The 23,989-nt window shown below is 39.5% G+C and overlaps 3 protein-coding genes across 3 annotated transcripts; all 3 read left to right on the forward strand.

Moving 5' to 3' along the window:
* LOC134224122 (peroxisome biogenesis factor 2-like) lies at positions 1-1,693 on the forward strand. The gene is made up of 4 exons (XM_062703379.1): positions 1-157; positions 237-314; positions 382-1,014; positions 1,077-1,693. Exons 1-4 carry the CDS (start codon positions 125-127, stop codon positions 1,161-1,163), a joined length of 831 nt encoding a protein of 276 aa, XP_062559363.1. The 5' UTR covers positions 1-124; the 3' UTR covers positions 1,164-1,693.
* A 452-nt stretch (positions 1,694-2,145) lies between these two features.
* LOC134224123 (protein transport protein Sec61 subunit gamma) lies at positions 2,146-3,252 on the forward strand. Its single transcript, XM_062703380.1, has 2 exons — positions 2,146-2,316; positions 2,669-3,252. The coding sequence occupies exon 2, from the start codon at positions 2,686-2,688 to the stop codon at positions 2,890-2,892; it is 207 nt and encodes a 68-aa protein (XP_062559364.1). The 5' UTR covers positions 2,146-2,316; positions 2,669-2,685; the 3' UTR covers positions 2,893-3,252.
* A 12,087-nt stretch (positions 3,253-15,339) lies between these two features.
* Positions 15,340-22,725, forward strand: LOC134227059 (zinc finger CCCH domain-containing protein 18-like). Its single transcript, XM_062708269.1, has 7 exons — positions 15,340-15,402; positions 15,891-15,973; positions 18,498-19,958; positions 20,020-20,543; positions 20,613-20,756; positions 21,024-21,679; positions 22,434-22,725. The coding sequence occupies exons 1-7, from the start codon at positions 15,389-15,391 to the stop codon at positions 22,588-22,590; spliced, it is 3,039 nt and encodes a 1,012-aa protein (XP_062564253.1). The 5' UTR covers positions 15,340-15,388; the 3' UTR covers positions 22,591-22,725.
* The last annotated feature ends 1,264 nt before the right edge of the window (positions 22,726-23,989 follow it).

Consider the following 23,989-nt stretch of genomic DNA (forward strand, 5'->3'; position numbering starts at 1 on the left):
AAGAAAATAAAGTCACAACAAAACAATAAAAATAATAACAGCCCAGTGCGTAATTCTTATGAAAATAAATAAATTTTTAAAATTTTATGTTCCAGGTTTTGTGAAAAACAGTAGCTTGTAAAACATGAAAACTAATTTTGTTCCACGGGTGAATCAGGTAAACATTATTCTGGGTAGACTAAATCCTATACTCTTAAGTCCCAGCTCTTAACATCGTTCTACATTGTATTGATCAGCTCGATTCTATTCAACTTGACATCGAAATAGTCAACATACTGAGGAATCAAGTCCACAGCGTTCTACGGAATCTCCCGGTACGTACCCATTCTTAACATCAAAACTGACCTCCTCATTTACAAACTGTTCAATGTGGTTCTGCAGCCTGGCCTTCTAAGCCGCTTCCAGCCCGAAATAAATCTCCTAACAGACTCTACCTTATGGGGCCTCTCGGTCCGGAAATCGTTTGCCACGTTCGGCCAACAAATGCTTTCCATCACCTACGAACAGGACCAGCTCAGCGCGGGGAAACTTAAAGCCCATTACGCTTTAACCGTGGCATTGGGTTACTTGAAAGAGTTGATCCAGTTTCGATTGACCGGTGTCACCTTCTTACAGCGAATGATAACGATCGTAGAAAACTGTCTAACGTGTCTGAACTTTATCAACTTCTTCCGGTTCCTCCGAACGGGTCGGAAACCATCGCTTGTGGATTATGTTCTGCGGTTGGAGCACCACTCGATGGATGGAGCCAAACGGAGGACTGTTGGGTACTCGTATATGACGAGGGAGTTGATATGGTCCGGGTTCATGGAACTGCTCGGATTCACAATACCGATCGTTAATTATCATGCGTTGAAGCGCCGGTTAAGGAACATGTTGAAGCTGGAAAATGCAGCGTGGAAAGCGGATAGGATTGTGCTTGATACCGGAAGCAGATGTGTTTATTGCAACGAAAGGGTTACTCTGCCTCATCACATGGGATGTGGCCATGTGTTCTGTTACTATTGCCTACAGGTAAGCTTTTCCGAGTCTGGTATTATATATTTGAGTATTTATTTTTTTCTTGTTCATTGCAGGGAAATCGACTGGCGGATAGTGGATTCCAATGCAACGTTTGTGATTTTAGAAGTGAAATTTTTGAGCGGGTTGTAGCTGCTGCATAGGTTTTAAATATTTTTTTGACGTAGATTTAAGTCTTTCGGTAAGATAGGGGGGTCATTCGAAAGTTTCAAATTTGGAACCGTCACGAAAAGAGGTCAGGAAGTACGAGCCAATAACTCAGCCGTTTTTCAACGGATTCCGGAGACTTCCTTGACTTAATGTACAATGTAAACTAAAAAGTTGTCGTACCCAATAAAAATTACAATTTTGGTACGAATTGATCAAAAAACTCTCTAAGATTCTATACATCTATTGTAAACAATTGATGCAATGCATTTAACTATTGAAAAATTCAATTTCGTTGGCCAATGTTGAAATTGCTTTTTAACAGTAAATTGACTACTTTTCGGCATGAACATTGTTGATGATCAAATTTCGTATCCGCTATCGCACTGTACGTAATTCTACGTTCAATGTGCGATCGTATCTTTAATCCAACCCTCTACTGTTTTCAATAAGTGGTTATTGGTGATAATATCGACTATTAATAAATTGTTATTGATTTTCAAATAATTATTTTTATTTTGGTAAATTGTTAATTTCTATTGTTTGAAAGAAAACTTCTTGTTACAGTACTTTCACAAAACACTAAAATTCGTTGACACATGCTGACTTCATCTTGACTTGGCCTTGGAAAAGCCTTAATTTTTAGGCACAGACCCCATGGCAATATAAATATTTGAAATATTTAAGACATCAACTTTTTGAATGTACAAGTTCATTGACAACTCGGCTCAAAGCTAAAGCAGACTAGAGGTTACGATAATAAGCGAGATTAAGTTTTACGAACAAAGTTCATATTAGATGTGCAATAATCTGAATTTTGATTATGAATTTAAATTTTTGACCCATCGTGCAATCGTCACCAAGCGTTACTCCAGGTAACAGCCCTCTGACAGTACGTAACGTTTCGGCCATTTTGACCCGATGACGTTGCGTCGGATTTACTTCGCGTTCATCCGACGTGGAATCAATTTTTGACAGTTGGGGTTCAACACATCAGCACGGAGCACCGCGAAGGAAAGGCAGGCAAATTCATCACACTTTTCATTTGGAAGCCCGTGCAGAAGCAACGTAGTTTGTGTGGTTTGTGAAAAAGTTTTATACTTCTCGTGCTATTTTGTGTGAATTACTGCTCCATCGACGCTAATAAAAGTATGTATTGTATAATTATCATAATATCTACAAATGATTTTCAGTACTTCAACTGAAATTTGAATAATTTGTTTGGGTGTAATTACCTTCATTTTTTTCGCTGAAAACCCGTATTTATAAGCCAAAACTGTTCAATTATACCAATTTTAATTAATCAAAAAGTAATTGCATGAACAATATCTATGAATTTCGTAACAGAATTAGAATAAAATCCCTAATTAAATTTTGTTCAATTGCACCCGACTGACTTTCTCTGCCACATCTTCAATAGCTACACTGTAGTAAATATTCACTTCACTTTTAATTACTTCAATAACTGATGGTAATTGTTAATAAAAAATCTCCATTACAGATTCAAATCAAACCAGAATGGATCAAATCGCCAAAATCTACGAACCGGGCCGTTCCTTCGCCAAGGACTCGATCCGATTGATCAAACGTTGCACCAAGCCCGACAGGCGCGAGTTCCAGAAGATCGCAATCGCCACGGCTATTGGATTCTGCATTATGGGATTTATCGGTTTCTTCGTCAAACTGATACATATTCCGATCAACAACATCATCGTCGGATCGTAAGCACGACGGCGAGGCAGACCAAACGAAGTGGTGCCCCCTGCACCGCCCAGTATCATTAGGGGTTTGTTGAATTTTGTGTTGTGACTGAGGAGCTACTGCAGTTATGAACTTGTCAATCTTTAATCCCCAAAATCGTCATTCATGTCATGTATAATCAACAGCCCTTCGATGAATTGTCTTTATATATTAAGGAATCCAACACACTCTTTAGCTTTTAGAGGAACGTTTGATAGTGTGGTGTTTGTGCGGATTTGGCTGAGCGATAAGGCTTGCTGCACGTGCAAACGAGAACAGATGATTTAAGTAAACAAATTGATTTATCTTACGAGGAAATAATATATCTTATTGTTTCATAGTAAATTTAAGTTCTGTTCGCAATAGGAAATCTGAGAAATTCTTGTTTTTGCTCAAAAGAATGTTTTTTGTGCCATATACTTGCTCTTTGTCCTCTTGTTTCTTTAATTATCAAACAATTCGTTTATGTCCACGTCCTGCAAATTCATCAAACTGAAACGATTGGGATAAATATGAAGAGTGAGACTGTCGACAAGTTTTTTGGTTTGTTTCAAATATGACGTCCACTACTTTTTGGGATTTCGGACCATGAAAGCAAAGACTAATTAATTAGTCTTTGATGAAAGTATCATCGAATGAAAAGTATCACCGTGTTTGCCTCATGAAACCTACTTGGATTCCTAATCTAGTCTTTGATTACAGCGTTGATTACACCTATGCCTGGTGTATTGTAGAGCTCCATAATCGTCACCCTCATGTTTAGGGCCCCCAGGTCCGATTCCACCGTGTGCAGCCAACGTGTTCGTCGCCTTCCACGAAGTCACCGGTTCTCTGTTGAATAAACGGAAAGCTAGGAAAATTACTGTTTACATTATGCTAATTTCACGCTAGTATTTTCGGATAGTGCATTGTCCACTAACATTAGCTGTCTTGGCCGAGCGAATGTCTTTGACATCCGTCGAATATCTGAATTTTCACTGGCTATGAACTCACAAGTAACTCTATTACATAGCGATAGGTACATAGACAAAGAATTAACACTTCGTATCATTTTTACATATTTAACTTCTGAATAAAAGTAACATCTGGTTGGTATCAGGCCATTAGGCCGAAGGCCATTTGGCCGAATGGTCATTAGGCCGAACGGTCATTAGGCCGAATGGCCGTTAGGCCGAATTAGCAAAAAGAAGCAAGAAGTGAAAATGAGAAGTTCTTTCTGCACGCTTAAAATCAATAACACAGAGATATGTTTGCTTCACACAAAACGGACCTAATGCAGAATAACAGCACCTAGATGAGCGATAGTTACACAGCCACAAAAATAGTTCGTGTGGTTTTATTGAAGCTTGGATTTCAATATTTTCAACGGTATTTGGTTCCTCATGAAACAAGGAATCTGTACAAACGTTTACATGTTGAAAAGGATCGTTATCACGACCGTACGAGGTATTTTTGTGCCTGTGTAACTGTCGCTCATCTAGGTGATGTTCTGCATTAGGTCCGTTTTGTGTGAAGCAAACATATCTCTGTGTTATTGATTTTAAGCGTGTGTATCTTACCTCTTCTTCCTCCTCCCTTCTTGCATCTTCCTTCTTCTTCGTGCTTTCTTCTGTTTTCTTCCTTATATCTCCCGTCTCCCTTCTTTCTTCTTTCTTCCTTCTTTCTTCTTCCTTCCTTCTTTTTTCTTCTTTCTTCAGTTTTCTTCCTTCTTTCTCCAGTTTCCCTTCTTTCTTCCTTCTTTTTTCTTCTTTCATCCGTCTTCCTTCTTTCTTCTTCCTGCTTCCTTCTTCTTTCTTCTTTCTATTTTCTTCCGTTTTCTTCCTTCTTTCTCCCGTCTTCCTTCTTTCTTCTTCCTTCTTCTTTCTTCTTTCTTCCTTCTCCCTTCTCCCTTCTTTCTTCTTCCATCTTCCTTTTTCTTTCTTCCTTCTTCCTTCATTCTTCTTCTTTCTTCTTTCTTCTTTCTTCTTTCTTCTTCCTTCGTCCTTCTTCCTTCTCCCTTCTTCCTTCTTCCTTCTTTATTCTTTCTTCTTTCTTGTTCCTTCTTTCTTCTTTCTACTTTCTTCTTTCTTCTTCCTTTTTCCTCCTTCCTTCTTTCTTCCTTCTTCTTTCTTCCTTCTTCTTCTTTTTTCCTACTTCCTTCTTTTCCCTTCTTCCTTCTGCCTTCTTCATTCTTCTTTCTTTTTTCTTCTTTCTTCCTTCTTCCTTCTTCTTTCTTCTTTCTTCCTACTTCCTTCTTCTTTCTTCCTTTTTCCTTCTTCCTCCTTCTTTCTTTCTACTACCTTCTTCTTTCTTCCTTCTATCTTCTTCCTTCTTCCTGCTTCCTTCCTCCTTCTTTCCTTTTTCCTTCTTCCATCTTCCTTCTTCCTTCTTCATTCTTCCTTATTCCTTTTTCCTTCTTTCTTCTTCCTTCTTCCTTATTCCTTTTTCCTTCTTCCTTCTTTCTTCTTCCTTCTTCCTTCTTCCTTCTTCCTTCTTACTTCTTCCTTCTTCCTTCTTCCTTCTTACTTCTTCTTTCTTCTTTCTTCCTTCTTCCTTCTTCCTTCTTGCTTCTTTCTTCTTTCATTTTTCCTTCTTCCTTCTTTCTTCTCGCTTCTTCCTTCTTCCTTCTCCCTTCTCTTTTTTTCCATTTTCCATCTTCCTTCTTTCTTCCTTCTTCCTTCATACTTCTTCCTCCTTTTTCCTTCTTCCTTTCAACCTCTTCCTCATTGTGCACTACTCACTTCTTACTCCCCAGTTCTTATTCGGCCTAATGGCCATTCGGCCTAATGACCGTTCGGCCTAATGACCATTCGGCCTAATGTTCTTCGGCCTAATGACCCAGCATCCATCTGGTCATGGTTTACTATCATTGGTTAATTTTCCACTCTAATCTGTGCCCTTTTTAAATGATTGGGCACATGATGTCATCCAACCAGCCGGAAGGCAGTTGTTCATCCTCCCATATTTTTTGGATAGTGTGTGAATCGATTGATGCAGCTGCACTGTTTTTCAGCTTGTTTAGAGCCTTCTTTACCTCATCCAACGTTGGCGGTTCCACAGCTTGACCGTCACCAACTCTGTCCATTCTGCTTCTTAATACACCTTCATTTTCACCGTTCAACAAATCTTCGAAGTGCTCCTTCCACCTGGCTGCTATCATAGACTTCTTCTTTTTGGGATTACATCCTCACACTGGGACAGAGCCGCCTTGTAGCTGTTCATTAAGCACTTCCAGTAAATATAAATATATTAAATATATCAGTTTTAGACTCTACATATCAAACCAAACAGATGTGTTATGATTTAATTGTCCATTAGGCTATGGAAACAGTTCTGTTTGGCGAGGTAATTTTTTTTAACTCGAAGAAAAGTTTAAAGAAAATGGCCGGAGAAGGAGGAAACGGATCTCAAGATGGTCCCGGGGATCAAGAAAACCAAGTTCAAAATCGTACCAGGAATCAAGCCACCATCGGAGGTCGTTTGCCGAGCAGCTCGGTATCGTTGCCAGCACGGCTAGTGTTAATCGGTTCGGAGAATTACAGATCCTGGTCTTTCGCGACAAAAATGATCCTGATCAAGGAACGGACGTGGTGCGCTGTGAAGGACCTGCGGTGAGTGACGAGATTTCCGAGCAAGCTTTGGCCACGATATGTCTAAACGTCGATCCCAAGATCTGCGGACTAGTGCGGACTGCCAAAGCTGCAAAAGAAGCGTGGGACAATTTGTGGGATTCCTACGAGCATAGTGGCTCGACACGGAAGATTGGCCTGTTGAGAAGACTGACGGGAATCCGACTGGTTGGCGCTGAACGGTTAGCGAGCTTGCTGATGAAAGGCCTGCCGAAGCAGTACGAACCGATGATCCTGGGATTGGAGTCGACGGGAATGCAGCTTACGGCGGACATCGTCAACATCGAAAATCTTGCAGGATGTGAAGGTCGGCAACAATTGCAAGTCAAGTGATGGTGCCCTATACAGTCATCCGAGACCGGAGCAGAAGTCTGCAAGTGCAAGAAGTCGGAACACTATGCATCCCAGTGCCAAAGGAAATTTAGTGAGAAGAAGGAAACCCGAGGAGAAGCCCGTGGGAAACAAAGTGGTCATGCTGCATTCTACGCGGCGTTCAACGCCATCCAGTCGTCAGAGGTCAACGCCGACTGGATCTTTAATTCCGGTGCAACAATGCATCTGTGCCGTAACAGGAAGTTATTGGAAGAAGCTGAAAATGTGTCGTCAAGTATCGAAGTAGCGAATAATGTGAAAGCTGACGTCATCTCGAAGGGCGTCGTCAATCTGAAAGTAGACATCGGAGGTTCGTCGTGTGGTATCACCATGAAGACTGTGCTGTGTGTTCCAGATTTGGCCTTGAATCTGCTGTTCGTGGGCAAGATGTGCCAGAGCGGATACCAGGTGACGTTCGACAAGAGCTCGTGCAAGGTCGTTAGCCCCACTTAGGAGATTGTAGCGTATTACAGTATTCGGATGGTCTGTACAAGCTGAAGCTGGTCAAGAATCCGAACGTTCACGTGGCACGGGAGCAGTATAGTTTTCACAGGCCTGGTAGCGAGTCACTTTTTAGTGACTGGTCACTTTTTTCGGGTCAGTCACTGAAAAGTCTCCTTTTTAGACCTTAAGTCACTAAAGTCACTTTTTCTCGGAAAAAGTCACTATTTTCAACTATTTTGAAACTATCGACTCGGTTAAAAAGAACCGCAAGAACATCGTCGCGGAAAGAAAAAGCTGCTTTATTCATGACGGATGACCACTTAGTATTTTTTACCCGAAAGCTGTTCGCAACTTCTTAGCGACTTCAAATTCACTCTGAATCTTGGTGTTCTTATTAGATTTTTAACAGCGATTGGTTGAAGGGATAATTACAACAAAAAGTTTTACAAATATACAAATTTACAATATTTTTATTTTAATTTTATTTTATTTGATTTCATCTGACAAAAAATGTCTTAATGAAATAGGGATGGGGAAAAGCCTATTTGAGATAGCGATGTGCTGTACTGAAAGAGGCATAAAAACCCCATATCTTTTAACAAACATTACAAAAGCTGGTTCGACATATACATAACAGATTAAAACTACAAATACAATATAAAAATAATAATGGTCTTAGTGTTAAAATAAATGCATCTTTAGATTTATCGTCCAGTACTGATTCCGTTGCGTAACATACGCACCAGCCGTAGTCGGAAGGCGTTGGGCGTGGAGTTGAAGTCGAAGGCACTGTAGTACTCATTGAAGCGTAATGACATGTACCGAACAGGATCGTGCAGTCCATAATTTGCAACACGTGGTGTAAGGTAAAGGATGTTTCTGGTTCGTAGTGGTCGTTCTGGTGCATACATTTGAAGAGCAGCAAGCATTTCAGGAGAATCGATTTCACCTACAAGAATTTTCGCGACAAAAACAGCTTGAGCTATTGCACGGCTTCCAGTCTAGATATCCAAACTCTCTGATACGGGCACCAAATAACTGATTCAGGCAAAAAGGGTCCCGAAATTCATCGGCGATCTTTAAGATGAATCCCAATTGTCTATTAGCTCTAGTAACAACATCCGAATAATGCGTTTTGAATGTAAGAGCTGAATCTAGCATAATACCAAGATCCCGTGCTGTATCAACACGTTGCAGTGTTAAATCGTTAATTGTGTAATCGAAATGAAATGGGTTTTGCTTTCGGTGGTAACTAATCAAGTTGCATTTTTGGAAACTCAGCGTAAGGAAGTTTCTACTGCACCATTCGCTGAAATCGCTGATGAACTGCTGTAGCTGCAGGCAATCGGCATGGTGTCGGATAACAGCAAATATCTTGACATCGTCGGCATAGAATACCCTGCATCTAGAAGGAAGGACGAATCCAACGTCGTTCAAGAAAATTGAGAACAACAACGGCCCTGCTACCTATTGCTACCCTGTGGTACTCCCGAACAGCATGTGAAATGTTCGGATTGTGTCGATCCAATGTTTACACAAAGTTTGCGGTTTTTCAGATACTAGCCGAACCAATGTACTAAATCTGGAGTGACGCCTAGCTTTATCAGTTTCGCAAGCAATATATCGTGATAAACTCGATCGAAAGCAGCTTTCATATCTGTATAAACTGTATCCGCTTGGGCTCCTAGCTCCATATTACGCAGGCACAACGATACAAATGGAACGAGATTAGTTGAGATCGACCTTTTAGGGTAGAATCCATGCTGATCAGGTGATATATACGATTTACAGGCAGCAAACAGTGCGTCATTCACAATTATTTCGAAAATTTTTGCGCATGCACACAGAGATGTGATCCCTCTGTAGTTTTCCAGTGTTGGAATATTTTAGCTTATTGATAGCCAATTCAACCATATCCAGGCTTACAACGAAGCTGTTGAAATTGACTGCATCGTTGGGTGTATCAATGAGTGCCGCCTCCACTTGAGAAATTGAGGCACTATAGTACTCTATCACGCAGCATAATTTCGTAAGGTTGAGCCAAAAAGTATATTGTTGATTACAACAATAAGTCTTTTATTGTTTCAAAATATTTGATTGTTGAAACTACAATGTTGTTCGATTGATTCAACAATATTATTTTAAATTCAACAATATTTTGTTTTGTTATTAATTCACCTGATTTAAATGCAGCGTGTATATTTTAATGTGTACTGTTGTTATTTTAAAAATGGAGAAATGTCTCTTATACGTGAATATAGCCAAAACTTAATTAGTTTAATTGTAGTTGGATGGTGAAATATCCACAGGGCTAACCACAGGTAAAAATATTATTATTTTCTAAATAATCATATATTAAATTACACTATTTGTAGCAGAATCCTTGATATGAATCGCTTTTTAAAAACAGTTCCGTTTGCTTACAAAGGACGCCTTCAAAATGTTAATCCGTATTATAAATACATTCTTCCTAGTAAGGTAATTATTCCGCCGCAGCTGTAATAATACTCTATTATATTCAATGAATAAATAAATTTGAAACTCAACATTTTTTGTTTTTTTTTTCGAATAAAATATAAACAATCACATTCTTATAAATGCCATATTTTTGTTTCAACAATATTTTATTGTTGAATCAATCCTAGATGTACTATTGACCTAATATAAAAGTCACGATTATTTCAACAATAATATTATTGAAACTACAATACTGTTGCTCACGTCATGGAAAGCATCCGATTGTAGAAACAACAATATTCTTGGTTGATTCAAAAGATAAATATTATTAGCCCTGAGTTAACAATATTTATTGTTGAATTTGAACAGGAATATTGTTGTTTCTACAATACATTTCTGTGCGTGATAGGCACTATAGGCACTCTGATGGATATAATATTAAAGACACACTGGTGGTACAAGTTTACTAAAATATTTGTTATATTATCATATCGTACTCTTGGACACTTTCTTTACACTCGAGATTGTCTAACTGGAGTGTTCCAGTTAGGGTCTCAATAATAACAACTGAAGAACTAAAGTTGTCGATAGCCAACTGGGGTGAACCAGTCGGGTCGAGCTCTAGAATCAGAATTCGCTCTTTATTGAGGTTCATTTATTATTTATACATTTCAAGGTCTTAGTTTTTACTGTAAAACATACATGAAAGAAAGAGTAATGTAATTTGGAAGTGAGACAACTGGAGTAACAAAAATGCCAAAACATCTTTGCCCCATCAGCCATATCGATTATTATTATGCACTTTGCCTTGGCTGGTCATTTGACACCTTCGAACTACATGCTATCGCCTCCGGACCTCACCAGTGAAGGAAGAGAGAGAGACGGTAGAATGATGTAACTTGGTGGTTAATGACTTCCATATGTGTCGTTCTCAATTGCATAGCTTGCGCTTTGGTCTAGGTCGTTTATTCACTGCTTTTGGGCTAGGTCATTAATTTATTGGTTGGATGGTTGCTGTGTGATTTTGTTTATTTTCGATTGCCTGGGTTTGTCATGCGCTTGTGGATATATGGTATACTACACCATCCCCCTTTGGGAGAATAATGTAATGAAATGCAATTATTCTAAGAAAAAATAAAACCACCCCGTGGCTACGCCACTGGCTTATCCAATTGTCTCTTACATTGTATTAAAAGGATTAATATTATTAGATATGATCCCTAACCGAATTTCGCACTTCTTAGTACAAGACTAAGAACTTTCACCTACCCCATTTGATTGTCATTTTTTTTGCTTTTTCATTCTCTTTTTTATGGGTGTTAGGCTCGGTGGATCTCTACTAATTATTAATGTTTTATCACTCTGTTTTTATGAACTGTCATTGATTTTCCTGTTGCTACATGTTTTATTTCACAATTTGGTTCTGTAATTGACATGACTTGATATGGACCTATGTAAAAGGAATCTAATTTTCTTCTATTTTCGTTTTTAAGGAATACTAAATCATTGATTGAAATAAAAATTGGATTAATATTGCTGTCAAATTGTTCTTTTCTCTGTTGTTTTTGTGCTACTAAGTTTTCTTTTGCTATTGATTGTGTTTTGCGTAGTTTATATGTTAATTCATTTTTGTATAATTCGTAGTTATATATTGGTTCATTTGTGTTTACATAAATGTCTTGTGGCAAATTTGCTTTTCTACCAAAAACTAACTCGAATGGTGTGAAACCATGTTCAGTATGTGGGGTTGTATTGTATGAGAATACATAAAATTTTATCCATTCATCCCAGTCTGATTGGTGTTCAGTAGTGAAAGATCGCAGGTATTCGTTCAAACACCTGTGGTTTCTCTCTAGTGCACCGATAGATTGTGGGTGATATGCGGTTGAAAACGTTTGTTTGATTTGAAGTATTTTGCTAATCTGTTGTAGTACCTCGTTGTTATATTCGGTTCCTTGGTCTGATCGCATTTCTGTGAAATTTCCATAAGACAATATGAAATCTTCTACTAATGCTCTTGCAATTGTATTTGCTTCTTTATTTTGAATCGGGATAATTTGGATAAATTTGGTTAAGTCGCATTGTATGGTAATACAAAAACGATTATTTTTTGCTGTTCTGGAAAATGGACTAACAGTATCGATTGAAATTACTTCAAATGCTTTTGATGGTGTGGTAGTTACCATCATGGGTTGTTTTGTAGCTTGATAATTTTATTTCTTCTGCACAATTCGCAGGCCTTGACGAATTGAACAATAGAATTTTTCATATCATTCCATCTATATTTCTCACGAAGTTTGAGATACAGACGGTGTTGTCCCACGTGTCCTCCAATAGGAGTATTGTGGTGATTATGTAATATTGTTTGAATATCGTTTATGTTATTTATGAAAATTGGTTTCTTATATATTATTATTTGTAAGTTGTTCAAACATTTATTGACAATTTGTTTGAATAAATTCATTGGTATTAAAGTAAAAATGTAATCGTCTGCAGACATAGCTAATTTCTTTGTTTTAAATCCTTTTGTGATTCTTTCAATTTCTGGAAGAGCATGCACTAATGCGTGACTTCCGTTCTCAACATCTTCATACACTTGTGCGTGAAGTGTTTTGTTATCTTTCTTTAAAATCATTAATTTCATTTTATTGTTTTCTACTGCTGTCGACAGTCTCATTAATTTTCTTGTTTCATAATAACTTTCAGTTTCATAACACAAGAGGTGATCAGTCTCTGTATCTTTGTAAACATCTGCTTTTATTTTATTTGAGTTTTCATTTTTCTTCTTGGTCATAGACCTCGTATTAATCACTAATATATCAATGGTTTTCAATTCTTCTGAAGTGATTGCGATGCGTGATAATGCATCAGCTACTATGTTTTCCTTACCTCTAATATAAACAACGTCGAAGTCGTATTCTTCTAAGTCGACTCGTATTCTTGTCAACTTTGATGTAGGGTTTTTCATCCCAAACAGGTAAACAAGTGGTCTGTGATCGGTTCTCACAATGAATCTTGTACCATGTAAATATGGTTTGAAGTAGTTAATAGCCCAATATATAGCTATCAATTCTTTAAGTATAGTTGGCTTGTTTTTTTCAGCTGGCGTAAACGTTTTACTAGCGAAAGCGATAGGTAGATCTCCATCCTCAGTAGATTGTGACAAGACTGCTCCACATCCAATATCAGAAGCATCTGTCGTTAATATAAATGTTTTGGTAAAATTAGGATATTGCAGTATTCTAGGAGATATTAAGCAATTTCTCAAAGTGTTAAACGCATTGAGACAAACTGAAGTCCAATTAAATTTTACATTTTTCTTTAATAATTGATTTAATGGATAAGCAATTTGAGCAAAGTTTTTAACGAATTTGCGGTAGTAATTGCAAAAAGCAACGAATCTACGCACTTCGTCAGCATTTGTAGGAATCGGATAATTTTTAATTGTTTCAAATTTTGATTCATCAGGCAATATTCCTTTGTCGGTGATATTATGCCCTAAATAAGTGACCTCTGTTCTAAAGAATTTGCATTTTGAAATATTTAATTTCAACTCATACTTTTTCAAACGATCAAATATATCTTTCAAATTCTGTAAATGATGTTTCAAGGAACATCCTGTGACAACAATGTCGTCAATGTAAATAAATGCACGCTCGGGAGTAAGTCCAGCCATAGCAATAGTCATCATTCTTTGAAAACTGTTTGGACTAATGTTCAATCCAAATGGTACCACGGTTATATACCCTAGTACATATTGTACCATGGTTTTCCACGTTGTACCAGCATGGTACAAGGTGACACACTAGTGGTACAACTTGTACCATGGTACGAATACCACACTGAACCAAAATATCCTCTTTCGAACGACTGAATTGGCATTCCGCGCTTTTGAAATATGATTCCTCCCATTACCATATGATACGCCTGGTGCATCTGACACACCCACTTAAAAGCGAAAGAAAATCATCCGAACAGTGTACAATGCCCATCATGTTTGTTGGATGTACTGTCATTCCATGCAAAGATGTTGTTTGCACCAACCAAAAATCATTCGCTATCAGAATAAATTGTAATGCAACTTCTTGCGTTGATTGCGTCGGCATTGGCTAAATCGCCATTAGTATTTTATACATCGTCAGTTCGACAGCAAAATTAAAATAATGACTTTGCCCGCGGATAGATATTGGTCGTTTACAAATTTGGTAAGTTTACGACAAATAGTTAATAAATAGATTGGTTACGATTAACTTTTTCTTTCAGGTTAAAGACCTTTGTTATACCTCCGACAGTTCCGGACGGAGTTCCGGAGTTCAAATAATACGACGGTGGATCTGCTCCCCATCGCACGCCGGATATTTCCTTTGGCTACAATCGATGCTAACACCGGACGTGATATATTTTAATTACCAATGCGTTAAGACCGTTCTACAATGGTGAGCACAGCGGGGCATGTTTCTTTTTATTAAAAAATAAATGAAAACATAAAAATCTCCCGAATATTAATACAATTTCATGCAGAAACAATATAGACTGCATCTTTATAAGGTACCAGCGTAATGAATTATTGGCAGATGCTGATTTTCTACTCGCCGCTGTCACATCCAGGCGCTATCGTATATGCGCAAAATAGCCAGCATGAGTTAACCGCCAGAAATTTGTATCTTCTTCTCTTCTTCATTGGCATTACATCCCCCACTGGGACATTGCCGCCTCGCAGCTTAGTGTTCAATTAGCACTTCCACAGTTATTAACTGCGAGGTTTCTAAGCCAAGTTACCATTTCTGCATTCGTATATCATGAGGCTAGCACGATGATACTTTTATGCCCAGGGAAGTCGAGACAATTTCCAATCCGAAAATTGTCTAGACCGGCACCGGGAATCGAACCCAGCCACCCTCAGCATGGTCTTGCTTTGTAGCCGCGCATCTTACCGCACGGCTAAGGAGGGCCCTACAGAAATTTGTATGACGAAAGACATCTAACGCGGGTTTTCTCAACAGCAGGAGCTTTTCACGAAAATCTATTTGGTACCAGTTATGTAGGAAGGTGTCTGCTACTACGCCTACCAAATATTTTTTCGATTAAGTTGCTTATTTTCGAGATATTAAACCTTAGATGCTTTTCGCCATACTGATTTCCGAAAGTTAACTCCTAGTGTGCCGCTGTAAGCACGCTCAAAGCAGGCGATTCATTCAAAAACGATCCAATGTCTATTCGATTTTTGTTTTGGCTATCATTCGGTTTTTGGATGATGCGCATATGGTGTATGTCATCAGGCATCGGGGCGATCAAATGCTCATCATCCAGAAAGCGTATGATGTTCGTTAAAGGGCTGAGGCGAATCAACTGTCAGACATTATGAGGCTGAAGTTTGGGTTCAGTGCACCAGTGTGTCATTAGTATAATGCGGAGTTTTTTGTGAGTGTTGACCACGTGAAGTGCCGCAGTAAACATGCTGCGTTGGGAATCGGATTGCGTGTCTACTGTGGTAGTCATTTTCTACCTCACCTTGTATGTGCCGTCCGTGTACGGAGCAGAGACTGCAACGGCTGTCAAAATTTTCCATCAAATTGTCAAAACAAAAGTGGTTAACCAAGATGTCGGATTTGAAGTAAGTTTACGCTGCTTGTGTGGCGTCGTAATTATTCGCTAAATTTCGCATTCAATCTCATTCGATTCGGAGTGAAAACCGTCGGAAAGTGTTCCGCCGATTGTTGTGCAGTGTTTGTGCTAGAAGTTGGCCTGTTTCCGACGCGGGTCTCCTTGTAACGGTCGATTCCAGTTCGGCTTGTACATGTGTTTTTTCTACTTATTCTTGTAGTGTTGGTAGAAAACAGCAGGAGGACGGATCAAGAATATTTTGATTCCCTTCGGGCGTTTCGTGGAAGCTAAAAAGAAGCAGCATTTTATGTGCCTTCTAGGACGGTGGCATTACCAATTCGCATAGTTCCTAGTTTGTGGTTATTTCACTCCGAATTGGGGAAAGTTCTGCGAAATTATTCCATCCTGATGCGGAATTGTCAAGGACGGTACTAAAAATAGTTTTGTGCACTTCTTTTTCACGTTTTCACCTGGCCGTGCCTGTTCGACGATGTCCAGTGATGACTTGCTCAGCTACGAGCTGGCGGAAGGTGAGGATCCGGCCCTACTGAATGAGGACGACCTGCTGCTGTCCGACGATGGTAAGTTGGATGATGTTTTGGTTTGATGTGGGACGACAACGGAACGATACGACCGGGGAATGGGAAATCGATTTTTGTTGCAATCGATGATGGGTTGCATCAACAATCGGACCAAATTTTCATATACGTATGATGACATCCTTATAGTAGTTTGATATAGAAAGTTAAAACATGATAAGCTTGTACAAATTATTTATTTGTCGCATATGAAACGTCAATTTTTTTTTCTTAATTTGATTATATATGTAGTGTCAAATTAGATTTTAGTCATTAAAAGTGTATTAATTAAATAAGTTTTGTTTATTGATGACTATTTGATTCAAGTTTTTTAAGACATTTTTTCATTTTGTTTGGATTGATATAAATTGGATTTTCATGTGCTTTCCAAAAAATTTACTATTGATATTTGCATAACTCAATTTACTCGCAGTAGTAGTAAATAATTAAAGAGCAAATTGGTCAGATATATTTCTATGTTCAAGGATTAGCTTCAATAAGCAGGATCAAATTATTAGACCAGGAAATTTTTTCCAATGTTCATTAAAAATTAAAACTCCAAGATTTTTAATTTTGGATACTCAACACCGACATGATTAGACTTTTTTTAGTGTTATATCGAGGTACGTTTGTAGGCCTTTGCCGTCAAACCTGATCGATTTTCAATTAGGTTCTCTAGCCTCTTCTATTTTTCCCTTGCCTTTACTTTCTTATTCCACTAAATAAAAATTATTGAAAATTGTTATTTTGTTATTCTGGATCCGTTTTTGAAAATAAAATATTAATCACAGAGCTGTTCCCAACTTAATTTAAAAATAGAAAGCTTAAAATTGCATTAAAAAAAGGCTATTCAAAGCTTACTTCGTTGCACACTCTTACGTGAGGTTAGAATGGAAAAAATGATTTGTGTTGGATTTCCATGAACGAGATTTTTAAAGATTGTTCACAGTTTAGTGTTAGGTGAAACGTATTGGCTTCAGTTGTTTAAAAGCAGAGGCAAATAATTAGCACAATATGTTTAGCTCAAAAGATGTGTTTTTTATTGGGCCTCTTTGTCTTCGATACATCATACACAACTGATTTTCATCCCTTACAATAAATGTAAACATTCAAAATACGTAATCATTGGGCTACCTTTGCTAGTTATTGCCAAAAAATACTTTATTACGATACCTACAATAAAAATACGATTTATGTAGAAAAGATTTTTTTTGCTAATTGTATAACATTTCATATCTTTCCAACAGTAGTGATTTTGTAACGGAAATTCATAAACAGAGGAGGAAACTAAAATTTGTTCTAGCATCAATTCCTTCTATTTACCTACATTTAAATTATATCTTAAAACATATCTGTTAGTGACTTCTTAGTATTGTGAAGGGAAAATGATGATATTCGTTAGTTATCTTGAAGTATATTTCGTAATCTGTAAACAAAATTACAAATGATTATGTAATCTTATTTATTTCGTTAATTGTACGTACTCATGAAAGTTTGTGATTGTTTCAAAGCAAATACAACACTGGCTGTGATATAACAAATATTCTGGATATATTTTAAAATAAACTCCTATGTTCAAAATGTTTATCGCATTATGGCAATCATTCTTTTTTTTTATCGTTACGTTCTTCAGCAATAACTAAAATGGTTACACGATATATCCAAAGTCTAACAGAAACACAGCAAAAGATAATGAGAAATGTTCAAAGTTAATTTTATGGAATTGCTTATAAAACACTCCAAATTTATGTGAAGCTTATTTTGTAAGTAATGTACTGTAAGGAGTAAAGGGTAAAGTAACACAGATAATAAGACGTATTTATTGTTTTATTGAATACAGTTGAAAAATAAACTTTTTTCCTTAAATAGGGTGCAATCGACTGAACATCGTATGGTTAAAAGATTGCAAATTATATTGAAAAAATATTGTGATCTTTGTAAGAACAACAAATTGTACTCCTAGTAGTGTTAGTTTTATATAAATAAATGACTGATATTAATAGTGAATCTTCTATTTCTATGGGAATATTTTAAATGTATTGTAGTTACTTATGGTATACAATTATGAATTACAATGGACTGGTGTGATGCCCTAAATCTAAATTAATCAAACATAATTGAATAATAGTAGTCTAATGCCGTTGCACAATAATGACAATAGGCCAGAGAATGATCCAACATAGTTTATTTATACTTTTTGGTGAGTAGATAATAAAATGATAAAGAATCGATGGAGCAAAACTTGTACCTTCAAGAACAGTTTATTTATCATGGCTCCTAAATCGCAGTATTTTAACCTTTGTTTTGTTTCTATTTTAATAATCCAACACCTAAAACATCTCACAGGTTCACCACTTCTATAGACAAAGTAGCTATTTGAGAGAAGTTACCAAACCGTTACCAACCTCACAGGCAATCTTCCTCCCAGTCCTAGAGCTAGTTTTAGAACTTCAGTCAGAAAGCCAAACTTTAGGTAGCGACAACTCCTAGATTCAAAACGCCCAACGTTTTCTTATCGTTTATCCAGAGAGTGGCATCAAGCTCGAGCAACACGAGGAGGAGTTTCTGCTCAGCGAATCGGAGGACTGGGTTGCCAAACAGCTTGCGGCCAAGGAGAAGGAAGCAGCTCAACGATTGCCGAAGAAAGTTTCGGATCTCACGCCGCCGACGACGACGCCTACCGTCGTTCACGCCTCAAAGGAAAATGCAGCCCAGGTGCAGCCTAGGAAGGTCACCAACGTAAAACGGATTCCACCGTCGCAGCAACGTAGTGCGAGTCCAAAAGAGCAAACACCTTCCATACCGGAAGTGAAGAAAGAAATTATCAGAACTGAAATCGCGCCGCCAGCAAGTGCCCCAGCTCATCAGGAACTGGACGCGATAGTGAAAGAAGAAGCACCTTCAAGCCAGGAGACGATTTTGCCCGCATCTACGGAATCCGAATCCGGCAGAGATACTACAACGGATATATCTTCCGTTTCTGGCTCTTCTCTGGTTCCGGAATCGGCCTCGGGCACCTCTTTGTTCACAGAATCCTCTTCTGTTTCACAAACGGATTTGGACATTACACCTGCCCGACAATCCACTCACAGGGAAGAAGAAACGGATGGCGTTTCTTCACAGGACTCACGAGTAGCGGATGCCGAAGCTTCAAAAGTATCTTTGAATGAGAAAGCCAAATCCTCCAGTCAGCTCTGCGATACCACTTCGACCGAGGATGTGTTGGACTTATATGTCACAAATCAAGACCGTGAACAGGATTTCTCCTATGACACGGATGAATCCACGGAGAAGCGTGACTGGAAGCATGAGACAAGTAACAAAAATTCATCCGCTTCACACCAGTCACAGCAGCCCCTTCGGCCACATTCAAACAGGCCGAACAACTTCAAACATTCCGGCGATTCCAGTGGCTCTTCCTCTGGAGAACAACATTTTCCACCCCTCGGAATGCTGCCACATCCGGGAGGACCCGGAGGTTACGGCCCAGGACCATTTCGTGGTGGTATGCGTCCGCGTTTTCCGCCGCGACCAGGTTTTCCGGGTGATATGAACAATTACCGCAACAATCGTATGAACTTTCCGATGGGAGGTAGGCCTCCATTCCCACCGCGAGGGCCACCGTTTGATCCCATGATGCGACCAGGTATGATGCGCCCTGGTGATCGCATGCCCTTCGACCCAATGCGAGGTGGACCCCGTATGGGTCCCGGTGGACCAATGTTTCGACCAGGTGGCCCTGGTGGACCATTACCCGGTGGACCACCATTCGGCCCAATGGGTGGACCAGGAAGAGGCCCCGAAATGCCCCCTGGTGGCCCTCCAGGTCCGATGGGTGCCATTCAACCGCACCCGCCTCCATTGCTGGGTTTCGATACTGCGCCCCTGGCGGCAACCACCCCTGCTGTTCCTGTGATTTCCGCACCGGTTCTACCCAGAAAGGTGTTAATCAACCCAAATTTCAAAGGAGGCGTTGAGGCAGCAACTAGTAAGAAGCACCAAATTCCAATATGCGACAAGTTATTCACAATTTTCTTCCTTTTCTGCAGATCAATTGATGCGCGATGCACTAAGTAGTCAACAATTTCTAGCTAATATAAACAGCCGTCCAGTCAGCGACGAGGAACTGCTCCGTCAGCAGGAAGAATTCATCAACAAAAATCGAATTGAAGTGGAGAAACGGCGCTTCGAGCGGTCGCCATCCCGCGAGAGAGAACGAGAGCGCGAACGCGATCGGGATCGAGATCGCGAAAGAGACCGCGAGCGCGAACGGGAGCGAGAACGCGATCGGGACCGTGATAGGGAACGCGAACGGGACCGCGGTCGCTCGAGGGAACGGGAACGCGAACGGGACAAGGAGCGTGAACGGGAACATCGTGATCGTTCGCCACGGGAACGATCCAGGTCTCCGCGGCGTCATCGCGCTGGCAGTCGGGACCGGGACGCAAATCGACCGCCGAGAAGGAATTTCCCTTCGCGGCGACAGGGCAGTCGCGATCGTGACGACGACAGTCGGTATCCGAAGAGGCGGAAGAGCGGAGATTATGGGGACAATCCGAGGGGTAACAGTGATGTAAGTTGTGGATTTGCGGGAAGTTTGCCGTTTATGACAAAAATTTGTTTTTCGATTTTTTTTCCGCAGAGAAAGGACGATGATGAAGATCCAGAAATTAGAGCGTATCGAATGGAAATTGAGAAGCAGAAAGCTGCTCGGGAGAAGATTATTCGTGATAAGGAGATGCGTCGGAAACAAGCGGCGGAAGAGAACAAAAAACCGAGAACTTCGGTGAGTAATGTTTTGCAGCATGATGTCTTATCAATTTATTCATTTTGTGCAGCAGGAATGTATTCATTAGGTCGAAATTTTATACAAGTGGTCTTTGCATTATCACCCACTAAAAAAATCGTATTGATCATTTTTTTATACTTTCAAGTTGTTCAATATTGTGATATTATTTTATTTTTTCTTCAAATAATGGAATTTGGTTAAGAAAATTGTAATGAAATCATTGCACTAAGTAACAAATAATAAATACTCCGACCTTTTTCACAGGATCGCAAATCCGAGGAACCTCCCGCCAAGTACACTCCGATCGTGGTCACCGAAAAGAAGATCATCTCCCTCAAAAAGAAATCCGAATCAGATAGTAAGTCGCCATCGGATCGCCACTCATCGTCCAACCATGCTACGTCCTCATCGCGTAAGCCCGCTGCACAGTCGGTGGAGTCGTCTAAAAAGGCACCACCGTCGTCCGCCAACACCACCACCACCACCTCTTCGTCCGACAACGATTCGTCGAAGTTGACCTCATCTGCACCCCCGTTGTCACCGGGCTCGCCAAAACGCAAAGTCATCGACAATCGGGACGAGCTGGATCTGTTTCTGGACGAGTACGAAGAGGAGCTGCTGCGGGAGCCGACCCCATCGCCTCCGCGAGAGAAACCTCCTCCGCCGGTCAGCAGCAACCGAGATAGTGGGCGCGAGGGTCGCGACAGTGGACGAGATGGTCGGGGAGACGGCCGTGACAATCGCGATCATCGGAGTGGTTTCGGCTCAGGCAGCCGGCGTATTGTGCTTAAACCAGTTTCGGGATCGGATTCACGCCAGAGCGATAAAGACAAAGCTCCGCCGGCGAAGAAGTCCAGAGTATTTGATAGGCTAGATAAGCGGATAGGGGTCAATGATGCCGACAAACGCAAACTACAAAGGTTAGTCAAGGACAACTGAGACAGCTCAATTGACAAGGGAACACAGATTAATGTACTTGCGTGCACGTGTGGTAAAGACTTGGATTTGGTTTCCTATACTTTTATGTTTATTCTTGTGTTCGTATCAAGATTGTTCTTTGGTGTAACAAGTGTAAGTTGTTGTTCACAAAGTACCCACACTTCAGTATGTTATGACCTAGGATTAGGATTTATAGTCGCTCACAATCCGTGTGCAGTAGCAACCATTTTAATTTATTTGCTAAGACATTTTCGTTCTCACAGGAGAACGAAACAACAACACATCCTTGGTATCCTACAGGTGGGCTCAATCGCCTTACATTATTTTTTTTGATGAATCGCCAATTTGTTACACGATAACAAACGAATAGCCCGGCATAAATTCACGCGCGTTTAACTTCTTACTAGCTGCTTTTTTTTTTAAATACCATTTATTGTAAGCAAAACCTATTGTGTAACGACGAAAGTTGAGAAAAACTGTGAAAGTTAGTCTTTAGGCATTAACAAATTTTCAATTAAGCTAGTTCATAAAACCCCCATAAAAGGTAATCTTTACGCTGACAAAAAATAGTGACAACTAAAGTGAAAAGTACATAAATGCATTGCGCATAGCAACAGGTACCTCTCTCGAGCCTGAAATAGTTCTCGACAGTTAGAGAGTGAACAATCCTTCGACGCACCCAACAACGCATCGATATGGTGTATTATCTCGTTCCCTATGTTCTCCCCCCAACAGGATGTCGCCGGAGGTTGTCGCTGCAGATCATCGCACCAACATCGGAAGTTCGGTGGTTATCGTTGAACGCCGTTGCGAGAAATACAATCATGATGATGACCGAAGCCGACCACGGCGACATAAGAAATCCAAGAGGAGCAAACGCAGTAGAAAGTAATGGTGAACTCATAGGCGTTGAATGACTGGTTGGAAAGTTTTGTATTTTTGCACGCGGTGAACTATTATATTTTTGATATTGTGTAGGTTAGTACATTGTTATTGTAAATATATTTTCCACATTTTTTTGTATAATTTAGGCATCACAGTGTATCATTAGTAATTATTTCGATGAACAGATTTTTTTGTTCACAATAAAGTTTTTTATTTACACTTTAGCTTTTTTCTACAGTCATTCAATGAAAAGGATCCTAACCAAATTTTGGCGGCACTTTCCAATTTCTATAGTACTAGCTGTCCAGGAAAATTTCGCCTCGCCCAATTGTTGTTCAAAAATGCTCGACAAAACGATCTCCTCTCCCTTCTCCGAGCGTTACGTAATTTGTGGATGCTCCCTTACCTAATTTGGTCCCTGAAAATATCATCAATCATCATTCTACGATTTGGAAAAACTTCAGAAACAAGGTTCTTGCACTCTTCGCAGTATTGAATGATATTTAATTTAAAGCACCTTTAAATCACTAAACCTTTTAATCTTATTTTTGGTGAATTTCGAAGCATCTGTTAATGTTAAATTTTCGCATTTTTATTTTCATTAGTAATAGAGGGGTGGCAAACCATGGTTTCGCCAAGGGCGCTGGCGGTCCACGCTATGGCTCTGTGTGTATTACTTGCCACAATGCAATGTCAGGCACAGAAAAGCTTTCAATTAATAAGTGAGGAAATGCTAATAGTTCCAGTTGGAATGTGGAGCCATAGAAGGAGAAGAAGAAGATGTGGTTTAAATTCAAAATTTGAAGAGGCCCTGATGAATTTGGCTTTGTTACAAGATTTTGAATTGGACATTATTCCTTGAGGTACTCGAAGTACCAAAGGTATGCAATGCCCAGAATCCGTTCATCTTATTATTTTATTACCAGACAATTCCATGCGAGACTGTAACCAGTTCGAGTCAATCTGTTTCAACTTTTATACCCAAAACGCAAGGAAAGTCGCCATTTAGTAAGACAGTAGCAATTTATTTGTTGTTAATGCTGCTGCGCTTTATGATGACAGGCTAACAATGGTAGCGCATGCGATTAAGCTGTTTCATCTACTTTTAAAAGCAATCATCGCCTCCGTCGGAATTCGAAATTGGGTGCGAGCTTTTTTGATGTCGTCGTCCGTTCTGTGATTGCACTTTATTAAATTTACGCTTTCTCTGGAACTGTCAGCTTCATTGTTTAATGCCCCGCTTGTGCAATGAACGGATGTAATAGAAAATTAATAATGGTTAACCAGTCAAAGAGCGATTAACTGTACGGATGTTGTTGGTGCAAGAAAAGACAATTTTGATGCCAATTTTGATTTGATGTGAATAAGGAATACATGTGTTGGTTATGGATCCTGTACACCTCCGG

Source organism: Armigeres subalbatus, chromosome 3, assembly GCF_024139115.2.
Source record: "Armigeres subalbatus isolate Guangzhou_Male chromosome 3, GZ_Asu_2, whole genome shotgun sequence".
NCBI lineage: Eukaryota > Metazoa > Arthropoda > Insecta > Diptera > Culicidae > Armigeres > Armigeres subalbatus.